This window comes from Rhinopithecus bieti, unplaced genomic scaffold (genome assembly GCF_001698545.2).
Source record: "Rhinopithecus bieti isolate Rb0 unplaced genomic scaffold, ASM169854v2 scaffold_55, whole genome shotgun sequence".
Lineage (NCBI taxonomy): Eukaryota > Metazoa > Chordata > Mammalia > Primates > Cercopithecidae > Rhinopithecus > Rhinopithecus bieti.
Window position 1 is genome coordinate 1,235,811 of NW_016803114.1, and position 22,015 is coordinate 1,257,825.

At 37.3% G+C, this 22,015-nt stretch overlaps 1 protein-coding gene across 3 annotated transcripts in view; it reads left to right on the top strand.

The window, feature by feature from the left end:
• IFT80 (intraflagellar transport 80) overlaps nt 1-22,015 on the top strand; it is a 134,345-nt gene that overhangs the window by 63,843 nt on the left and 48,487 nt on the right. For all 3 annotated transcript variants that reach the window (XM_017850736.1, XM_017850854.1, XM_017850788.1), the window contains 2 exons: nt 9,814-9,993; nt 21,390-21,508. In XM_017850736.1, coding sequence (XP_017706225.1) covers nt 9,814-9,993; nt 21,390-21,508 — 299 coding nt within the window. The remainder of the gene's footprint in view (nt 1-9,813; nt 9,994-21,389; nt 21,509-22,015) is intronic.

Here is a 22,015-nt window from a genome sequence, read left to right on the forward strand (position 1 = left end):
TCTGGAGACCCCACTTAGAGCAAGCAAACATGATCTTGTACCACAGCCTTCCATCCTATTTCCCTTTTAGACATCCTGTTCCCTGCAGGCCTCCACAGGCTCCAAGATGGCAGAAAGAGCCAAAGATTATCCTTTTGAGGATCCTTCAATGTAATACATTTATACAGGAATAGTAAAGATAAGGGTGAGGTTGGCGAGGAGATACTTTTAAAAGTCTCTATAGTCAAGTCATGTTTTTTAGTTTAAATACTTACTTCCCTGTTGAGAAATAACCTGCATGCCTAAGCAATTTGACAGAATACAGAAGGAAAAAATAGTCTCTTTGCTCAAAGGAATGTATCATTTTTTGATACATCAACACTTTATAAAAGATTCTGAATTGTTATTCCCTATATTGTGATGTTTAATATGATTGGTTATTTTGTTTTAATGTAAGAGTAGCATTAGCATGTTTGTAGAGCCTGGAGTCAAGGCTCCAGCGGTGAGTTTACAAAGTCAAAAGCCTCTTCTGGGTCTTTACATTTCTCATCTACAAAATAAATTGTCTAAGCTAAATGATTACCTCTCTCTTTTCAACTCCATGATTCTGTGATACCTTTTCCATGGGCATTGGACATCCTGCTTGCTTCTTCTTATAAGTATTAGTGTATTGATTGTTTCTTTGTTTTTTAATATGAAGTTATTATATAGGAAGAGGCAACACTGCAGCCTTTTCTCACTGCCAGAAGTGAGAAAAACACAAGCAGTGCTGGAGAAGTATGGCTGATCTTATGACTTCAAACTTACTCTGTTTTCTTTTAGTTGAAGAAAGTATAAGAAACCATTAAGTAAAAAGGAGATTGGTTATAAGGATACAGGGATATCTTCCAGAAGCCAGGGAAAGGATATAGCCAGACCTCAGGAATCAGGAACTGGAGTGCTAGGAGAACACAGAAAGTGCCTGTTCTCTTTGTGTCTTTTGTCTCTACTTCTGTCTGTATATCCAGGTCCTTTTTTTTCTTTTCCAGTGGATTGACCTTTTTTACCCCTCTCAGTTTATGTGCTGGAAAGTGACCAGTGTTAACGACTCTCAAGTATACGTTTTTTTATTTGAGAGAGCAGTCAGACTGAGACAAGAATCTTAATCCCAATTTTAAGCACTCCCTTAGGGAAGGGATCACTGACTCAGCTTAGGTTTGGTACACATGCCTGGTCTAATGAGTTGTGTCTAGGCAGGTTGGGGTAAGTGTACCTATTTTGGTTATTTTTTTCTTTTTAAAAGCAACTTCTTCAATAACTTAAAATGTTTTCTTTTGGATATCTTTAATAATCCAGTGTCACATGCCAAGTTCCTACCACCACTTGGTGACAACATGGTCACATGGTCAAAATATTGTTTAGGTTTTTTTTTTTTTTTAAATCATTGTTAATAAGTCCTTGAAAGCCAAAACCACAAATCACAAACTACATTTAAAAAGTGGTAAGACTTTAGGAGGCCAAGGCAGGCAGATTGCTTGAGCCCAGTTCAAGATCAGCCTGGGCAACATGGTGAGACCCCCATCTCTACAAAAATTACCAAAAAAGAATTAGCCAGGTGTGGTGGCAAGTGCCTGTAGTTGTAGCTACTCAAGAGGCTGAAGTGGGAGGATTGCCTGAGCCCAGGAGGTTGAGGCTGCAGTAAGCTATGATCGCGCCACTGCACTCCAGCATGGTGACAGAGTGAGAACCTGTCTCAAAAAAAAGAAAAAAAAGTAGTAAAAATATCATTTTATGTGTTTATGCTCATATCTAAATATGAATCTTTAGAAAAAAAGGAATATACTTTTACAATCCCCAAATTAACTGCTATATTCTTCCTAATGTAACTTAATGACTGGCTGAATAATGGGCCTCCAAAGATACCCATGTGCTAATCCCCAGAACCTTCGAATGTGTTACCTAATACGGCAAAAGGAACATTGCAGATGTGATTAAGGGTAGGGACCTCTAGATGGTAAAATTACCCTGGATTATCCAGTCATCCAATGTAATCACATGAGTTCTTAAAAGCAGAGAACCTTTCCTAGCTGGGGGTTAGTGGACGAAGATGGACAGATTCAAAGTAAGAGCAGCTCCGCCTGCTGTTGCTGGCTTTAAAGGCAAAGGAAGTAGACTACAAGCCAAGGAATGCAGGTGGCCTCTAGAAGCTATGAATGGCCAGCAAGGAAATGGGACCTCAGTCATACAACTGCAAGAAACAGTTCTGCCCACAATCTGAATGATCAAGGAAATGGACCTTCTCCCAGAGCCTCCAGAGAGGAATGCAGTCCTGTTAGCACCTTGATTTTAGCTCAGTGAAACTCATGTTGGGTTTATGACTTAGAGAACTGCAAGATAATCAATTTATGTTTTTCTAAGCCTCTAAATTTGTGGTAATTTGTTACAGCAGTAATAGAACACTGCAGATATACCTGCAAAGATATAAACTATATCTTTGTAACTGCATTTTAGGGCCAATGTTAGCAATGAGTCATGTAGGTAGTAGATAACTTGGGAAGGATTTCACCTTCTTCTTACTGATAAAAAAATTCCCTCACTAGCTTTATTGCTTTTATTTAAGAAATTACTTCTTAAAATATAATAGTATCATGGGAGTAACACATTAAACTTATTTTTATCAGGTCCTTTTCTAAGTAACGTGGCTAGTTGAGAGCAGACTTCAGAGCATGTGAAGAGAGGTATAGAATATTTTTGCCCAGGAGATGGCCCTTTATGGAGAGATTTTGGCTAGTTGTAGAACACCCTCAAGGTACTGGATATTTGAGGAAATGCCAGTGATATTTGCTCAGAGCTAAAAACCAAATTCGTCAGCCTCACACTTTTTCAAGACTGCCCTACCTTTAGACAAAGTTGTTGCTTAAAATTGGCCTAAGGGAAAATAGAATGCAAAAGAAGTTTTAAACTCTTTTATAATCATGTGTTTGTGGTATTAATAGTGTTATTCTGAGTATCTATATTGATGTCTTAAGAATTGGGATTTTTAGGGCTGGGCGTGGTGGCCCATGCCTGTAATCCCAGCACTTTGGGAGGCTGAGGTGGGTGGATCACCTGAGGTCAGGAGTTTGAGACCAGCCTGGCCAACATGGCAAAACCCCACCTCTACTAAAAATACAAAAATTAGCCGGGTGTGGTGATGGGTGCCTGTAGTCTCAGCTACTCAGGAGGCTGAGGCAGGAGAACCTGGGAGGCAAAAGTTGCAGTGAGCCAAGATTATGCCACTGCACTCAAGCCTGGGTGACAGAGCAAGACTCCGTCTCAAAAAAAGAAAAAAAAAAGAATTGGGATTTTTTTTGCCGAATCGAGTTTGACATCAGCCTGAAAAACATAGTGAATTGAAACTCTATCTCAAAAAAAAAAAAAGAATTAGGATTTTTTTGGCTAATTAAAGGAGATTCTGAGGTAAGATTGGTGAGGGTAAGTAGAAATCCAATAGTTCCTGGATTGGAATGGAAAGCATTAGAGTTTGTTTTTTATGTTGAAAAAATTACCTCTTTCTGTCCACTAAAAAGACCTAGAAAAGCAATGATCAACTCAGTAATTGTATCCAAGCACTTGTGGGCATTCTTTAAATAATATTTTCCACATTTTTATAACATGAACCAGAGCTCCACTGAGAATTCCCAGTGTAAGTCAGGAAATCTAAAATATGAATCTGGACATTTTATCATACTAGGAAACAAGGAAAGTGTCTAAAAAAAGAAAAGCTATGAGAATCTGTCAAGAAGACTAAAAAAAAAAAAAAAAAAAAAAAAAAACCCAAGTTGAAAGAGATCTGACTGGCTAAAAGTGAGCCAATTTGAAACAGGCACAGTAGCTCACGCCTGTAATCCCAGCACTTTGGGATGCCGAGGCGGGCAGATCACAAGGTCAGTAGATCACAACCAGCCTGGCCAATGTGGTGAAGCACCGTCTCTACTAAAAATACAAAAATTAGCTGTGCGTGGTGGCAGGTGCCTGTAGTCCCAGCTACTCTGGAGGCTGAGGCAGGAGAATTGCTTGAAGCCAGGAGGCGGAGGTTGCAGTAAGCCAAGATCATGCCACTGCATTCCAGCCTGGGTGACAGAGCGAGACTCTGTCTCAAAAAAAAAAAAAAAAAAAGTGAGCCAATTTGAGCATTCTATTTATTGAAACACATCAAAGGTGTATATACCAACTGGTATAACGAACCGCTATTTACCCATTACTCAACTTCCAACAATTATCAACTAATAACATATCTCATCTGTACCACCACCCACTTAAGCAAATCCCTGGCATCCTATCATTCTGTCACCAAATATTTTAGTATATATCACTGAAAACACAAAGTCTATTGTTAACTTAACCTCAATACCATTATTAAATCTGAAAACAATTAACAGCAATTTTTAAGTATCATCAAGTATCTGGTCACTATTCAAATTTATATTTTTGAAAAGTAATACAATCATGTACCACATAATAACATTTTGGTCAGTGACAGACTGCATGTATGGCAGTGGTCCCATAAGATTATAATGGAGTTGAAAAATTCCTATTGCCTAGTAATGCCATAGCCATCCTAGTATCATAGTACAACACGTTACTTACGTGTTTGTGTTGATGCTGGTGTAAACATACCACTGCGCTGTCAGCCATATAAAAGTACAGCATGTACAATTATGTACAGTACGTAATACTTGGTAATGATAATAGATGATTGTGGTACTTGTTTATATATTTCTTATACTATCCTTTTTATTGTTATTTTAGTGTGTACTCCAATTTAAAAAAGAAGTTAACTGTAATACAGCCTCACACAGGTCCTTCAGGAGGTATTGCAGAAGAAGATATTGTTATCATAAGAGATGACAGCTTCATGCATGCTATTGCCCCTGAAGACCTTTCTTTGGGCAAGATGTAGAGGTGGAAGACAGTAATATTAACGATTCTGACCCTGCGTAGTCCTACGCTAATGTGTGTGTTTATATCTTAGTTTTTAACAAGAAAGTTTAAAAGTAAAAAACAAAACAAAAAATTTTAAAGATAGACAAAACATAAAGACTAAGGATATAAAGAAAATATATTTATACAGCTGTCCCAACATGTTTTATTTTAAGCTTAGTGTTACTACAAGAGTCAAAAGTTTAAAAAATTAAGAGGTTTATAAATTTAAAAGTTATAGTAAGCTGAAGTTAATTTGTTATTGAAGAAAGAAAATACTTTTTAATGAATTTAGTAGCTTAAGTATACAGTGTTTATAAAATTGATAGTAGTATGCAGTAGTGTTTCAGGCCTTCACATTCACTCACCATTCACTCCCTGACTCACCCAGAACAACTTCCACACCTGCAAGCTCCATTCATGTAAGTGTCATATACAGGTATACCATTTTTTATGTTTTAATACTGTATTTTATTATACCTTTTTTTGTGTTTAGGTATGTTTAGGTACACTACTATCGTTGTGTGACAGTTTCCTATAGTATTTGGTACAGTAAGGCGCTTGATAGGTTTGTAGCCTAGGAGCAATAGGCTATACCATATAGTCTAGGTGCTATATTATTTATATTTGTGTAAGTACACACTATGATGTTCACATGATGAAATCACCTAATAGCCCATTTCTCAGAATGCATCCCCTTCATTAAGCAACACATGATGGCAACTAACTGGAAATAATAAAGAATTTATCCTGCCTTTGATATATATACCCCAGGGTAACCAAATAGGTGATGAGAAGATATTTCTTTTTCTAAAACTATTGTAGTTAGTAAGTGAAGAAAAGATTAGAAGATTGCCCATTTTGCAGCCCTACTGAATTAGTAGATGTAGGCAATGATCGTTATTTACTAAAAGCATAAGAAGAAAGGCAACAGATGTTAATTGCTTCCTACTGGAAGTACATGTCATTACTCTAATTCATGTAATGCTGTCCCAGCATCCATTTTGTTGTCTTGTCCCTGACTTTTGACCCACCTATTCTGAGATAGTCTCCATCTAGTTTGCATTTTATCTTCTAGATAGATAAGGCCCCATACCCCGAACTGTTTGATCACCTTCTACTTTTAAGTGTTAGGAACCTGATAATGTAATCCACAAGTTCCCATGCTTATCCTTGTGCTCCCTTCAATCAACCCCACCTAGGGGTCGCCAGGGGAAACCCACCTAGGTAACACCCTGCACACCAATAAAAACTTCCACCTGAAGGTCTCACCCTCTCTCTCTTGCTTCCCATCTGCTGGTTGAGCGTTCATGTTCTTGATGACACCCCACACCTTCCCATTGGCTCTGCCTTCTCGCTTAGACCTATGAGTAGTAAACCTAATCTTTCCATGAATGTTCCTCACTGTGCCACACAAAACCTAACTTAAATACCTCACTTAACAAATTGCAACAGTATACAACATCACCTATGAAGTTTTCTTGCCAAAAATATGGAACCTGAATCTGATCAAGACTCTAAATCTAACTACTAATTTACAGGAAATAAAGGAGACAGAGGAAATGTTAAATAACACTATGAGAATGCAGAAGCCAAAATCCAGACTGGGAAATTTTATAGGACATACGACCCAGTTTCTTCAACAACCACAAAATTACAAGGGGACGTCAGGCATGGTGGCTTATGCCTGTAATCCCAGCACTTTTGGAGGCCAAAGCAGGAGGATCACCTGAGCTCAAGAGTTCAAGAGCAGCCTGTACAACATAAACCTCATCTCTACTAAAAATAAAAATCCCAATGTCTTGGCATGCACCTGTGGTTCCAGCTACTCAGGATGCTGAGGTGGGAGGATCACTTGAGCCCGGAGATTGAGGCTAGAGTAAGCTATTGCGTCACTGTACTCCAGCATGGATGAAAGAGCAAGATATTGTCTCAAAAAAAAAAAAAAAAAAAAAAAATTACAGGGTAAAAAGATTGTGAAGGGAGAACATATAATCCTTACCCCATCAAAATAGTGTTCTACCTGATTTGGCATCTTAATTGAAACAAACTGGAAGGCAAATTGGAAAAAAAAATATGGCAATTGGGAAATTTCAAACAGTGACTTAATGATGGTATTGAAGTTGGGTTTAAAAGTCTTTTATCTTTTAGTGATATATAGTAGTTCTTCCTTGTCTGTGGCTTTGCTTTCATGATTTTCAGTTACCTATAGGCAACCATGATCTGAAAATATTAAAGGGAAATTCTAGAAATAAAAATGCATAAGTTTTATATTGCACACTGTTCTGAGCAGCATGATGAAATCTCAAGCCATTCTACTTTGTTTTCCCAGGACATGAGTCATCCCTTTGTCCAGTATATCCACTCTGTATACACTACCCACCCGTAAGTTACTTAGTAGCTGGCTTAGTTGTCAGATCTACTGTCACAGTATTTCAGGGCATGTGTTCAAGTAACCCTTAGTTTTCTTAATAATGGCCCCAAAGCACAAGAGTAAGGATGCTAGCAATTCAGTGTGCCACAGAGAATCCATAAAGTGCTTCCTTTAAGTGAAAAGGTGAAAGTTCTCAATTAGAAAAAGATGGTATGCTGAGGTTGCTAACATCTATGGTAAAAATGAATCTTCTATCCATGAAATTGTGAAGGAGGAAAAATAAATCTGTTCATAGTGTTAAATAGACAGTACAGAACTATCTGTGGTTTCAGGCCTCCACTGGGGGTCTTGGAACCTATCCCTGTGGATAAGAAGGGACGACTATGTACTGAAATATTTATTGATGAAATGATATGATAGGGATTTGCTTCAAATAATCTGGGCCATGGAGAAATGGATGGTGGTACAGAGGAGATGAGAATTAGCCATTAGTTGATAATTGTTGGAAACTGGGTAACAGGTAAATGGGGGTCTATTATGCCAGTCATTCTCAAAGTGTGGTCACTGGCCCAGTAGCTTCAGGACCCTCTGGGAGCTTGTTAGAAATGCAAGTTTTTTGACCCCAGCCCACATCCACTAAATCAGACACTCTGGGGTCGGGCCCAGGAATCCATTTTAACAATCCTTCTAGGTAACTCTGATGCACACTAAAGTTTGAAAACCACTGCTTTGTATTATTATTCCTACTTAAGTTTATGTTTGAAATTCAAAGAAATAAAAAGTGCAAAAGAAAATAATTAGTTTATGAATATAACAAGCCAAACTAGGAGAAGCTGGTTTAGAGGCTAAGACAAGGTTGTATAATTGTCTTAATAGTTAGCCGATGACACTGAGCTCCCAGAGATTATGACTTATCCCCATGGTTAAGGAAGGAGTGTTATATGAATGTATGGTTTTAAAATAGAAATTAAACTAAGATCTCTGTTTCTTCTACACCATGAGGATAGACTAGATTTAGAAAGAGAGATATGCCATAAGCCTATATGTTAATATATCAAGACTCATTTGTCATTACCAACCACTTTTAATCTTTATGTAAAATAGTATTCATGTAGTGTTTCATAATTCTTTTTTGTCAAACACAAATGAATTAATTTCATTTTATTGCCCAAAGCAGGTTATTAGCATCTTTGAAGTTCCCAGTCTTCTACAGTTATTTTCAAAAGATGACTTCAAATATTATATGTATTCTTTTTTTAATTGATTCTTAATTTTTGAAAAGGAAGTTTCTAGTATTTTCATACTGCTGATGAAGCAAAGGTTATGGTTTGTTCATTATCTTCTCCTTGATAACTTTATTATTAGGCCTTTACTGAAGCCATTAAAGCAACAGTTAGTGGCTCTAAAGCTGGAGGGTGGGGAGAGTTGTAAAAGAGTGTCAGCAAGGGGTCAAAGAGACTTTCAGTATGTTTTTGTTATGTATGAACTTTTATTAGGAATTTTAAATTCTTGTTTTGTAATAGTATCAATTAGTAAATCTTTATATTTTTCCATTCCCCCAGATTAGTTGTCAGAGTGAGCCTGTAGCTAATAATGAGTATTTCTGGAAAAAAATAATGTAAAACAAACAAACAAATTCTATCTATCTATGTATCTCTCTCTCTCTCTCTCTCTCTCTCTCTCTCTCTCTCTCCAGCCAAGAGCAACAACAACAAAATCAAGACTGTGATTATACGCTGTAAGGCTGGAGAAATGGAAAGAGAATATGAAAAGAATATGTATATAAGTTTAGTCAAATTAATCATCCTAGCAAATAGCATATGCTGCATCTGAAAAATGAAACAAGTGCATATAATACCATGTATTAAAAAGTTTGCTTTTTTCTTATGTCTTACTTATACACACACACACAAGAATCTCTTTTGTCCTATTTAATGCTTATTGATATCTCTAAATAACTTTCTCAAATAGATAGGTTCTAGGAGAGGTTATACTTACTGCAGTCTGTTAAAAAAAAAAAGAAAAGAAAAGAAATAGATCCAGTTTCATGTAATCTCATGACTTAGGATGTGTGTCAGAGCTATTTTAGTTACATTGTGTGTTGAGTTTCAATTTTTTTGTGACATTCTTAAAATATTGTAATGAGATTTTTTTTAGATGTAGAGACTATATATTAAGAATGAATAATAAGATGTCTTTGTTTTTTCTACAGAATCTTTGTGTTTACCTATTAAGTATTATTACTGAAAAGGAATAGTAAACATTGAAATGATGTGGGTTTTTTACAGTTCTTGAGATATTTCATACACTGTTTTATCATGATGTTCTACTGTGGACTTTAACAATTACATCTGTATTTTCCGTTCAGTACACTGTAATTTTAGTAAGAAAAATATTTTAATAATTCCAGAACTGATATTCTTTTAAAATGATCTTAATATATTGTCATGTGCCTGATTTAAAACTTCCTAAAATTTTTTTCAATAAGTCCATTTTTTTCTTGTTTTTTTCTCCCCTAGTGGTCATATGCATTAGAAAAACCCAACACTGGCAGCATATTTAATATTGCGTGGTCTATTGATGGCACTCAGATTGCTGGAGCCTGTGGAAATGGACATGTTGTTTTTGCACATGTGGTGGAACAACATTGGGAGTGGAAAAATTTTCAAGTAACATTAACTAAAAGAAGGGCCATGCAGGTATGATTATGTTCCAAGGTTGATTAAACCTGCTTCTTTTCATATTAGTTAACTGTACAGAATATGGAATTATTTTCATTAATTATATTTAGTCAAGCTTATAAAAATTCAGTCACATTAGAAATATTGTAACTATGCCATTAGTCACTTTCTCTGACATAAAAACCTTTCACAGATATAGAACCTGAATGCCAAAGCTACTCGGTTATGCATTTAGTACAAATATGGTGAAATTGGAAACACTGAGGAAATATGTGGATTCAGTGAGGGAAGGAGAGAAAAAGCTGTAACAAATAGGAGCATATTGGATTTGACTCCTGGAGCTGAATCCAAGGCAGGCCTAATCTGCCAGTTACTGACAGGGTTAATTGTTTTACTTATTTGTAATTGGATGAACTTATTTAACCTGATTTTTTAAAAAAAAAATTATTTTAAGAATTACCTAAGGAGAGTCAAAATGGGAAAATGGTATAGGAAGTTCTTATTAGGAATTAAGAAGTGTAGGGGAAGAAAAATATCTCTACCCATCCTAGGCTCATGACTGAGGTCCCTATAACAAAAGACATATTAACAAGAAAAAAGCATATAAACTGATTTGATGTAAGTTTTACATGACACCGGAGCCTTCCTGAAGAAATGTAGATCTGAAGAAACAGTTAAGCCTGTGTGCTTTTACGCTACGTTTGATGAAGAGTAAACAGTTGTGGCGATATGCAATAGGCCAAAAAAGGTATGATCTAGTGGTAATAAGCTGGGGAAAATTTAGCAAGACCTGCATGTTTAGATTCTTCTCTGTGTCCCTGTGTCTTCAGAAATAAGGATGTAACTTTCCTCTGGGTATAGGGAGGGTTCCTCTCACATGAGAGTCTTATGACCTGCTTCAGGAAAAGGTCAGAAAATCCTTTCTAGGTTTTATGACCTGTGTGAGAGAAGAAGAGTTGGGGAAGGTCAGACTGACCTCCTGCTGCTCTTGTTTTATCAAATTCCTTTAGCTTAAAATATTCAGTATGCCATAGTGCCATAATAGTGTATCCTCAATCCCATCAGAAGAAAATTTTGAAGTGAAATATTTTGTAGATAAATACAAGGAGGTTGGGATGTGGCAATGGGAAGTAGGGAGAAACTTTTTACAGGTCAAAAGTCATCAGTGGGAGGGCACAAGTATCCTCATGGCTCATCTTTGTCTCTCTTTCAGGGCCTCTAGCCCAGTGCCTTGCCCTTAATATATTAATAATTAATTGAAGAAAGGTATAAGGAGAAGATCAAAGTGCAATGTGTCAATAGAAATCCTCTGAAAAAGAAGGATTCAACCTTTCTCTTCTTCCTTTTGCCTGTATCAATTACCTCTATCTTCAGTATTCATAATTCATATTATTACTATAAAAATGTAGAAGCATGGGCAGGTCTATTCAAATATTCTGTTAACCCACATATCCAATATTATCTAGTGATAATATTGTCACTAGATTACTAATAATTAGGTATGTTATACTTTTTCTTTATTCTGCTTATTTATTTTAAAATTATAAAACTTTTTATTTAGATAATTTAAAACACACACAGAGTAGTATATTGAATCCCCATGTGCTCATCACCCGGCCCCAGTAATCACCAATTCATGCTTCAGCCTGCCCGGTCCATGTCCTGTCTACTTTCCTTGTTCCCCAAATTCAGACATTGTATTTCATTTGTAAATATTTTAGTATATATAACTAAAAGATAAGGACTCTGTTTTAACATAACCACACTACCATTATCATATCATATAAAATAACAGTTTCTTAACATTATCAAATATCCACAAAGTGTTTAAATGTCCAGTTGTTTCCTACATGCCACAAAACTTTGTTTGAATCAGGATCCAATTTTACATATTGCAATTGGCTGATATATTTTTTGAGTCTCTTTTCATCTGTAGAGTCCCCTTCCATCTCTGTATCCTGCCCTGCAGTTTGTTTGTTGAAGAGCCAAGTTATCTGTCTGGTAGAGTTTCTCAGTCTGGACTGGGCTGATTGTATCTCCATGGTGTGATTTGACATGCCCTCCATCTTCTGTGTTTCCTTTAAGAAGGATTTAGGATCCAGATGATGGTTTAATATATATTTCTTCTAATTAACCTAGGATCTAAACCATTATAATATTCTGTATATGACATGGAATCCATTGTGAGTTCTAATCAACTAATTGGGGTATAATATTATATTTATAGCTAATATAGTAGTGCTAAAATGTTCTAGCCTTAATTACAGAAATGCCCCAACATAAGACTATATCTAGAAAGAGGAGTTCTTCTTTCATAATAAAAGAAATTATCCTAGTGATGAGAGGATTTTATGTGAAATAAGATGAACCGTGGAAATGCTTAAATGGCTTATCTAATCTAAATTATCTTTGTGTTTAAAATAATATTTATAGATAATTTTTTAAAGTTTTAAACTAGAACATTATTTTATTTTTTAAAGAGGTTTTACTTTCTCCATGTTATAAAACATTTGACTGCATTTTTGCTAAGTTAGGCCTATTCACTGTTTCTTTTTAGAATGATTTTATTCACTCATTCAATGGATATCTATTGAGTGATCCCTACTTGCCAGGCATTGGGCTAAACAATGAGGAATACAGTAGTGAACAAGACAGATTTGGTCCTTGGTTTTATGGACCCCTAAATTATTTCCTTGAAATTTTTTTCATAAATTCAGCTATAATTGATTTAAAGTGAAAATAAAGGAAAAAAAGGAAATTTATTGATTCATGTGAAGTTAAGAGATAGACTGACTTAAGAGGCATTATTGGTTCAGAGGCTTAAATAATGCCTAGAGGACTTCGTCTCTTTCTCTTCCTTGACTCTTCTTTTCTCTGCAATTGTCTTAGTTTTCAGAAAGGCTCTATTTTGTGGCCTTGGTAGTTCCAGACTGACATTCTACCAACTTCAAGTTCAGTGAAAAGAGTGCTTTTTTTCCCCTAGTAATTCCAGGAGAAATCTCAGCCTTGGATTTCATATGCTGAGCCTGAGTCAAGTGTATTTACTCAGGGAGAGGCAGGGGAAAATGAGTCAATCCCATCTAGCCAGTCACTGAGAATAGTGGAAGGAATGTTTTCCTAAAGGAAAATCGATGTATATTTATGAGAAAAGATGTCATTTGATTCTGGGCAGACAAAAAATGATAGATAGATATATGCTATAGTCTATCCTTGAGCAGTTTAGCAGCTATAGTGTGTTAGTTATTTATTGTTGCATAATGAATAACCCTAAACATAGTGGCTTAAACAGCAACAATTATTATCTCTCCTTTTCTGTGAGTCAGGAATCCAGGCATAGCTTAGCTGGGTCCCCTGTTTCAGTCTCACAAGGCTGCAAACAAGGTGTTGGCTGGGACTTTAGTCTTATCTGAAGGCTCAACTGGGGAAAGATTTGCTTTCAAGCTCACTGACATGATGGTTGGCAAGATTCCGTTCATCAGTGTCATTTGCACCTGCGGGCCTCAGTGTTTTCTTGACTATTGACTGGAGGTCTCCTTCAGTTCTTTGTATGTGGCCTCTTCATAGGGCAGCTCACAACTTGGTGGTTTGCTTCAGCAGAGCAAGCAAGAAGGGCCAGAGAGAGTGCAAGCAAGACATAAGTCACAGTTTTTTATAACCTGAGCTCAGAAGTGACGTCTCATCACTTTTGCCATATTCTATTTACTAGAAGCAAGCTATTAGGTCCAAACCACACTAAATAGAGACATTTGCTCAAGGGTGTGAATACCAGGAGGCAGGGATCATTGGGAGTCACCTTACAAACTTCCTTTATTCATATATATGGATATATATTCAACCTACTCATATATATGGCTCAGAAATATACTAATTTATCATGCAGCTATTTCATATGTGATTGAAAACAAACCCATCCCCTTTCTAAAAAAAGATAACCTAGACTCTACGGTTATTGCATCCAGCTCCAACTCTCTGGTTTGGAAAACTATACATAAATATGTATTTTAATTCTTCTCCCCTCCCCTCCCACTCTCCATATTCCCAGTTTACAATGGCTAAGGGAAAAGAGGGTGGCTGCAATGAAAACAATTTGGAAAAGGGGAGAAAGGAAAACAACACACAGTGATTATCCACTTATAGCTAAAATCCACCTGGTGAGTGTGAAAGGAAAATAAAAATCTTGAGACCCCAAACTCATTATGTCAAAGGGCAAGGGTAAGCTTGAGAACTAAGTCATGCAAAACTGCCTCTCATTTTGTTCCTAAGTAGATAGCTGCAAAGATAGAACACATACCTCCCCAGAGGGCTTCCCTTGCAATATGCTTACAAGTAAATTCCCTGTAGGCCCCAAGATCTTTACCCTACAACAGAGTTCTGTTGAATTTCACCCTAACAATGTAAATTAACAGCTTATCTTCACAGGTATGGGAGAAAGACAAGACTAGAAGTCATCCCTCTGCTCACCAGAGACAATGCATATTTCACTGCTTCTTCTACTCTGTGTTTATCTTTTGTAAAAATTCAGATTCACTGCAAGGGGAATGCATAGTTGACTATCCCTGTACCTCTTTTCATTTGCAACATGTGCATTCAGTGAGCTCTAATCAAAGCCTCACAAGAATATGACCATACCCTCCCTCTCCTCTTCTCTTCTCTTCTCTTCTCTTCTCTTCTCTTCTCTTCTCTTCTCTTTCCCTTTTCCCCTCCTGCCCACTTTTTTTTCTCTTTAAATATTGAAGCTCTCCAAACCCTTTTTGGAAAAAGCATGGATCACAGATGTTCCTGTGATTTTGTGTTCCTTTTTCCTGGGCACATCCCCAACCTTGGCAAAATAAACCTATGAATTGATTGAGGCTCGCCTCCAGTCATTTTCTTTGGTTTTACCCCAAGAATATCCTGAGAACGTTTTTAGCAACAAAGTAGTTGCTTGGTCAGTTTGTTAACTCCAGTTTGCCTTTCTGGGAAGATCTCCCTGGACATTTGGGAGGATTCCCTTTCTGAGGGCTGTACTTTTTAACAGCCCACTTTTGTTGCAAGGTGGAGTCACAGGATTTCAATGAGACTAAACAATCACAATTGTTTTTGTTTGCCCAATTTAGAATTTTACAGTTTCCTTAGAAGCTTTGTTGGCTTTTGGTTTATCCGTGTTTCATTGACTCAGAAACCAGAGATCATGTTGAGTCACAATTGTTTAATCTACACCTTGACCTGCTGGTGCTGTTTTCCTACAGTAGACTTACTTGCCCTACCGTCTCCCTGGACCTCAGCTTTTGTGGGACACAATAGCCTGTAGTGAAAAAGTTTCTTAATCTGCCTCTTGCCTCCAGGAAGCAGCCCAGTGGATAATTCTTTCCAAAAGAGATCTGTTGATGTCTTTGTTAGAAGGAAGTGCCTAGGAGGGAAAGCCTGCGGGTGCAAAGGGTGAGGCATTTCTAGTATCCCAATTTCTTTCCTGCCACTCTAACTTTAGGATAGGATACAAATTTGGCTTTTAATAGTCATCAAAATTCAAAGGTGTCTAATTCTTACAGGACACTTTATGTCTTGTAAAAATAAGAGCTAATAATAGAGTAATTTTGAAGATGAAATGAGATAATATATGTAAAACAAAAATAAATGATAGCTATTGCTATGATTATGATTATAGCTATGTATAGGATTAAATGAGTGTTTTGCAAATGTGCAAACAGAATGTTTAGACTTATGTCAATCTGAGGAGTCTAAATATTGTGATCACACAGAAGAATTAGGTGATGCGAATATCAGGAGAGATTAATCCTGGAGCTGCCCTGAATTGAACAGAGTAATCGGTGTATTTTAAAATTCAGCAGAGGCCGAGCGTGATGGCTCACGCCTGTAATCCCAGCACTTTGGGAGGCCAAGGCGGGTGGATCACAAGGTCAGGAGTTAAGACCAGCCTGGCTAACATAGTGAAACCCCGTCTGTACTAAAAATACACAAAATTAGCTGGGTGTGGTGGTTCGCGCCTGTAGTCCCAGCTACTCAGAAGGCTGAGGCAGGAGAGTCTCTTGAACCCTGGAGGCGGAGGTTGCAGTGGGCCGAGATCAAAGCCATTGCACTCCAGCCTGGGCGACAGAGCGAGACTCTGTCTCAAAAAATAAAAAATAAAATAAAGTAAAATAAAATTCAGCACATAACATTTCTGATGTGGAATTTGCCATAGTTTTGAAACTATAACAGCAATTACTAGAGTGTCTTTAGTTTTGTTATTATGGCTAGGATGCTTTATTCTGGTTTGGTTCAGGTGTACCAGATTCACAGAAAGGGACACTCCCCCATGTGAGGCTTTAGGCAAATATGGATCTTAAGAAATCTATAATTTTAATAATGTTAGAGGCCTATACAATTGGATTTTTAAATGTTGAATTTTCTTAAACCTGTTTGTTTAGGAAAGTTTGCAAGCAGTTTGACTAGATAGCATGTTGCTATAAAGAAACTAACATATAATTTCCCTTTAACATTTTTATATCATTCTATTAGCTTTAAACTGTTTCTAGAAGATGGCATTTTGGATCTTTAAAAAAAAAATCTCTGGGAGCTCAGACTTCTCATGAAAATGGTGTTAATTCATACATGGAAGAAAGAGACATACTTTTGGCACCAAAAGATTTAAATATGTAGATATATAAAAGACTCATCTGGCCTCAAAAACAAGATAAAGATCTCTGTGGACCAGAAACAGAACAAAAATGCAGTGTAGAGTCTCAGATCTACTCCAGGTCCAGAAGCAGGCAGGGAAAGGCAGTGAGGAAAGTTGCTCCTGCTGGCTAAGGAAACTGAAAGTATTAATACTTGAAGTGAGACAAGGGACTAGATCCAAGTTTCTGTTTGAAATCAGAGCCTGGGGGTCTATGAGGTAGCTCCTTTCTCTCCATCCTGAAAGGAGACCTAAAAATTCTACAGCCGCCTGCTACATGGGGCTTCATATGTGTAGTTGTAGACCTAGGAAATTTGAAGACACCACCTGCAGTCAGCGGCCTGTTCAATTCCAGAGGGCACCATTCACATAGACCCAGAGTTGTGCAGTACACAACCTGCAGTCATATAGCTGTGGCCTTGCAGACAAAGTTCAGCCCTTTCACTAAAAGCATTCTTGTGCTAATTAACAACAGGTGACTGACTACTGGCCGGCACGGTAGCTCACGCCTGTAATCCCAGCGCTTTGGGAGGCCAAGGCAGGTGGATTATGAGGTCAGGAGATCGAGGCCATCCTGGCTTACACGGTGAAACGCCGTCTGTACTAAAAATACAAAAAAATTAGCCGGGTGTGGTTGCACACGCCTGTAATCCCAGCTACTCAGGAGGCTGAGGCGGAAGAGTCCCAGCTTGAACCTGGGACGTGGAGGTTGCAGTGAGCCGGAGATCACGCCATAGCACTCCAGCCCAGGAGACAGTGCGAGACTCCGTCTCAAAACAAACAAACAAACAAAAAGCAGCCGACTACTGAGAGCAGTGTTTTTCCTCCAGCCTTCTCAAGTAGAGGTGTTTTTCTTTGATGCGCCGCATATCACTGGATCTGGTTAGATGTCTTCCTTACTCCTCCTTGCTGATTCTAGACCACAATAACCTCCTCTTCCCTAAAAAACTCTAGCTCCTTTGAAACACTTGATATCAGACTACTCCCCTCTTTACAGTCATTCCTCCTACGCTTTGAAGAGGTGAGCAAAATATTCATGTCTTTTCTTCACCACTAGTTCTGGAATTGTTTTTTAAGTTCTTTTTAAACAGTCTGAAAGATAAGAACTATTTTCATTTTAACATTACCATAGTAACATTCACATTTCCCCAGTCTTTTCCTAACGTCTTTCTACAGTAACAGATCACATTTCCCCAATTATTTTCTAAATATGTTTTTCTAGTTGGTTTGTTTTTATCAGGAAATAAAGCCCCACATTACATTCAGTTAATTTGTCTCTTAAGTCTTTTAAAATCTGAAACAACTTCTTCTTATTTATTTACTTACAATTTATTTGTTAAAGGAACCAGGTTATTCTGTTGAATTTCCCACATTCTGTATTTGACTGATTCCATCTTTGTGGTATGATTGCATTTATTTATTTATTTTTATTTATTTATTTATGTATTTATTTTTTCAAGACATGGTCTCACTTTATCACCCAGGCTGGAGTGCAGTGGCACAGTCACGGCTCACGGTAGTCTTGACCTCCCAAGCTCAAACGATCCTCCCACTTCAGCCTCCTGAGTAGCTGGGACCACAGGCGTCTGCCACCACGCCTAGCTAATTTTTGTTTGTTTGTTTTTTGTAGAGACAGGGTCTCACCTTGTTGCCTGGGCTAGTTTTGAACTCTACCCACCTCAGCCACCCAAAGTGCTGGGAATAAAGGCACAAGCCACCACGCCCGGCCTTGATTACAATTAATATGTTCATTTATCCTGTGTTTCTTCTAGACTGGTTATTGGATTTAGAGCCTTAGGTGATGCTATGCACTTCCTGTTGCATCACATCAGGAGGCACATATGTCTGCTTATCTCTCTTTTAGTGATGTTAAGATTTGATCAGTGTGTTCAGGTATTAGAAACCTGATTCATCTATCATATAGTTTCCCACTGGGTTTTTTACCTTAATGCCTTTAGCTGCCATTAATGATAGTTGTTTAGACCTATTTTTCATTGGGGGTTGTGAAATAGTAACATTGTAATTCTATCATTCCTTCCACATTTATTAGCTAGAATTCTCCTATAAAAGACTTTGTTTGCCTCCTCAACCATTAGGTTACCCTATGGGGAATGGTAACAAATGCAGAATTATTTTCCTATTTGCCAACTTTCAAATAAGTTGGTTTCCTAGCATGCCCAGTAAATTTCTTTTTTGTTGTCATTGATGTTATCATTATAAACTTGTAGATTTTAACATTTTCTGTGTGTTTCAACCCATCGTGGTTATTCTCTGTAATGCTCAAATTGTCTCATCTTTGGCCAGTTGGTTCCTATGTTCTTTTGACTGATTTCAATAGCTTCCTTGCTTTCTGGTGTGACAAGATGTTTCAGGCTTCTTTTGTACAGACCACAGTCAGATCTGTAAATAATGTGTGTTCATTGCTACTGATTTGATCATTACTTCTAGACAAATTTTTTTTTCTTTTTTCTTTGTACTTGAGCCTACACTGGGAAGAAATGTTTTCGTTTTGACAGATAAAATACATCACAAGTTTATGCTGAGGTTTCTAATTTAAATGCAAGATTATAGGGTTTTACTCTTGATTTTTTAAGAGCAGCGCTTCTCTGACCAGAAAATTGTGGTTCCTAAAAACATTATGTCCCCAAATATAGTTTGAAAATAACAATATTAATATTATTCTAATAATATATTACTGAATACTGTTTAAGATTTCTTGTTTTTTTTTTAATGTGAGCAAATCCATATCTTCATATTCTTCCGTTTCTTAGATAAAAGGTATCATACTATACACGCTGTTCTGCATGTTGCCTTTTTTTTTTTTTTTTGACACGGAGTCTCACTCTGTCACCCAGGCTGGAGTGCGATGGCGCGATCTTGGCTCACTGCAAGCTCCGCCTCCTGGGTTCACACCGTTCTCCTGCCTCAGCCTCCCGAGTAGCTGGGACAACAGGCGCCCGCCACCACACCCGGCTAATTTTGTGTATTTTTAGTGGAGACGGAGTTTCACCGTGTTAACCAGGATGGTCTTGATCTCCTGACCTCATGATCCGCCCGTCTTGGCCTCCCAAAGTGCTGGGATTACAGGCGTAAGCCACCGCGCCTGGCCACATTTTTTTACTTTACTATATCTCATGGACATCTATAGATCTTCCTCATTCCTTTTTATAGCTGTATGTATAGACACTTTATGTCTCTATATGTGTGACTATATCAGTTTATACAACCTGTCCCTTATCAATAGACATTTGGGCTATTTCCAGTCTTTTGCTATTACTAATAGTGCTGTAGTGATAGTCTGTGCATATGGTATTTTATAGTTTTGCTTGTTTATCTTTGGGATGGAACTCTAGAAATGAGATTGCTGGGTCAATATTTTGGTGGAGATGGGAGTTAAACAGCAGATAGTAAAAAAAAAAAAAACATACCTGTTTATTCTGTTTGGTCTGCTGTAACAAAATACCATAATCTGGGTAGCTTGTAAACAACAGAAGTTTATTTCTCACAGTTTTGGAAGCTGGGAGTCCAAGATCAAGGTGCCAGCAGATTTAGGGTCTGGCAAGGGCCCACTTTCTAATTCATATATAGTGCCTTCTTGCTGTGTCCTTGCTTGGTACAGTGGGCAAGGCAGCTCTCTGGGGCCTCTTTTATAAGAGCACTAATCCTATTCATAAGGGCTCATACCCTTCCAAAGCCTCCACCTGCTGATAACTGTCATACTGGTGATTAGGTTTCAAAATATGAATTTTGAAGACACAAACATTTAGATCATGGCAGTGTCTGGTAGGCATAAGTACTTCTTTGAAGTACTTATAAGAAGTTTGATTTACCTTCCTGTTTTTCTTTCCATACCCTTTCATTGTTCATTAATATTATAATTGTCACATTACATTTAGAAAAATGGTAACATTTTGAGGAGAACTTAAAGCAGTATTAATTTGTAGGTATAATTACGTCTTTTCCTCTATTTTTCACCTCTTACTATACTGCCATACCCATTCTGGTATTGGGCAGAGATTAGGTAAATTTAATTTGCTCAACGTTTTTCTTAATTTCTTGCACTTTGTTCATTAACGTCAAGATTTTTGTCCAATACTGCCAAATATTAAAATCCTTGCAAAATAGTCTGTTACAAACTTTTATGATAAATCTGACTGTCATAAGCAAATCTCTCTCTGTTAGTTGCTGCTTGGCTTTTTTAGACACTGTCTCTGTGTTTTTGCATATGAAAATTTCTTTCCCCATTCCTTGCAGCTTGGCTTCTTCACCATGCAGTTGGTTTGTTTACCAGTACCTCCTACCCCACTTTTGATTTTTAAAGCAATTATGTCTCTTCTTTTAGAATGTATATTTTAAGTAAAATCTAACCCCAAAAGAGATATTCTTACCGGTTTGGGCAGAAATCACATAGAATCTTTCCAACTTCAATATGCCACCCTCCTTTGACTATATCTCAGTGTTGGAATATTTTTTATATCACTCCATTGCTACATCATTAAGTTTGGCTTGCAAGTTAGAAATCTCTGTGGTCTTTTTCTACTTATTTCTAAGAGATTTTCTGTATCTCTACTTTGTTGGTTGGTTTTTTAAATATTAGGTATACTATCTTATGCCTAGTTTCTATTACATTCTTTTTTATATGATTAGGTAATCAGTAGTGCATTGAATTTTTTGTGTTTCAAAATCTTGCTAACTTATGTAAATAAAATTTGGATATGTTTTAATGATGTTTGTTGGCATTTTATTTTTTCTTGTTTAGGTTCGTAATGTTCTTAATGATGCAGTGGATTTACTGGAATTCCGTGATAGAGTCATTAAAGCATCTTTGAACTACGCACACTTAGTTGTTTCAACATCTCTTCAATGTTACGTGTTCTCGTAAGCATCTTGCATTTCTTAAAAATTCAGAGTTTTGTCTATGCTGAGGAGTTTATTTTCAAGATTTCATATCAGCATGGTTTGGTTTAAGCTTAACTTTCTCGAAACCTCAGCTATCCTGAACTACCTCAAACCAGGAAGTGAGAGAAAGTGAACTTCGAACAGTGAAAATAGATCTAATAAGGTTTGTACATCAACAGTTAATAGTCAGGCGAGGTGCAATGGCTCATGCTTGTAACCCCAGCACTTTTGGAGACCAAAGCAGGAGGATTGCTTGAGTCCAGGAGCTTGAGACTAGCATAAGCAACACAGTGAGACCCCATCTCTACAAAAATTTTTTGAATTAGCTGGGCATGGTGGTGTGCACTGTGGTCCTAGCTTCTCAGGAGGCTGGGACTGGAGGATTGCTTGAGCCCAGGAGGCCTAGGGTGCAGTGAGCTGTGACCCTACCACTGCACTCCAGCCTGGACAACAGAGTGAGACCCTGTCTCAAATAATAAATAATGG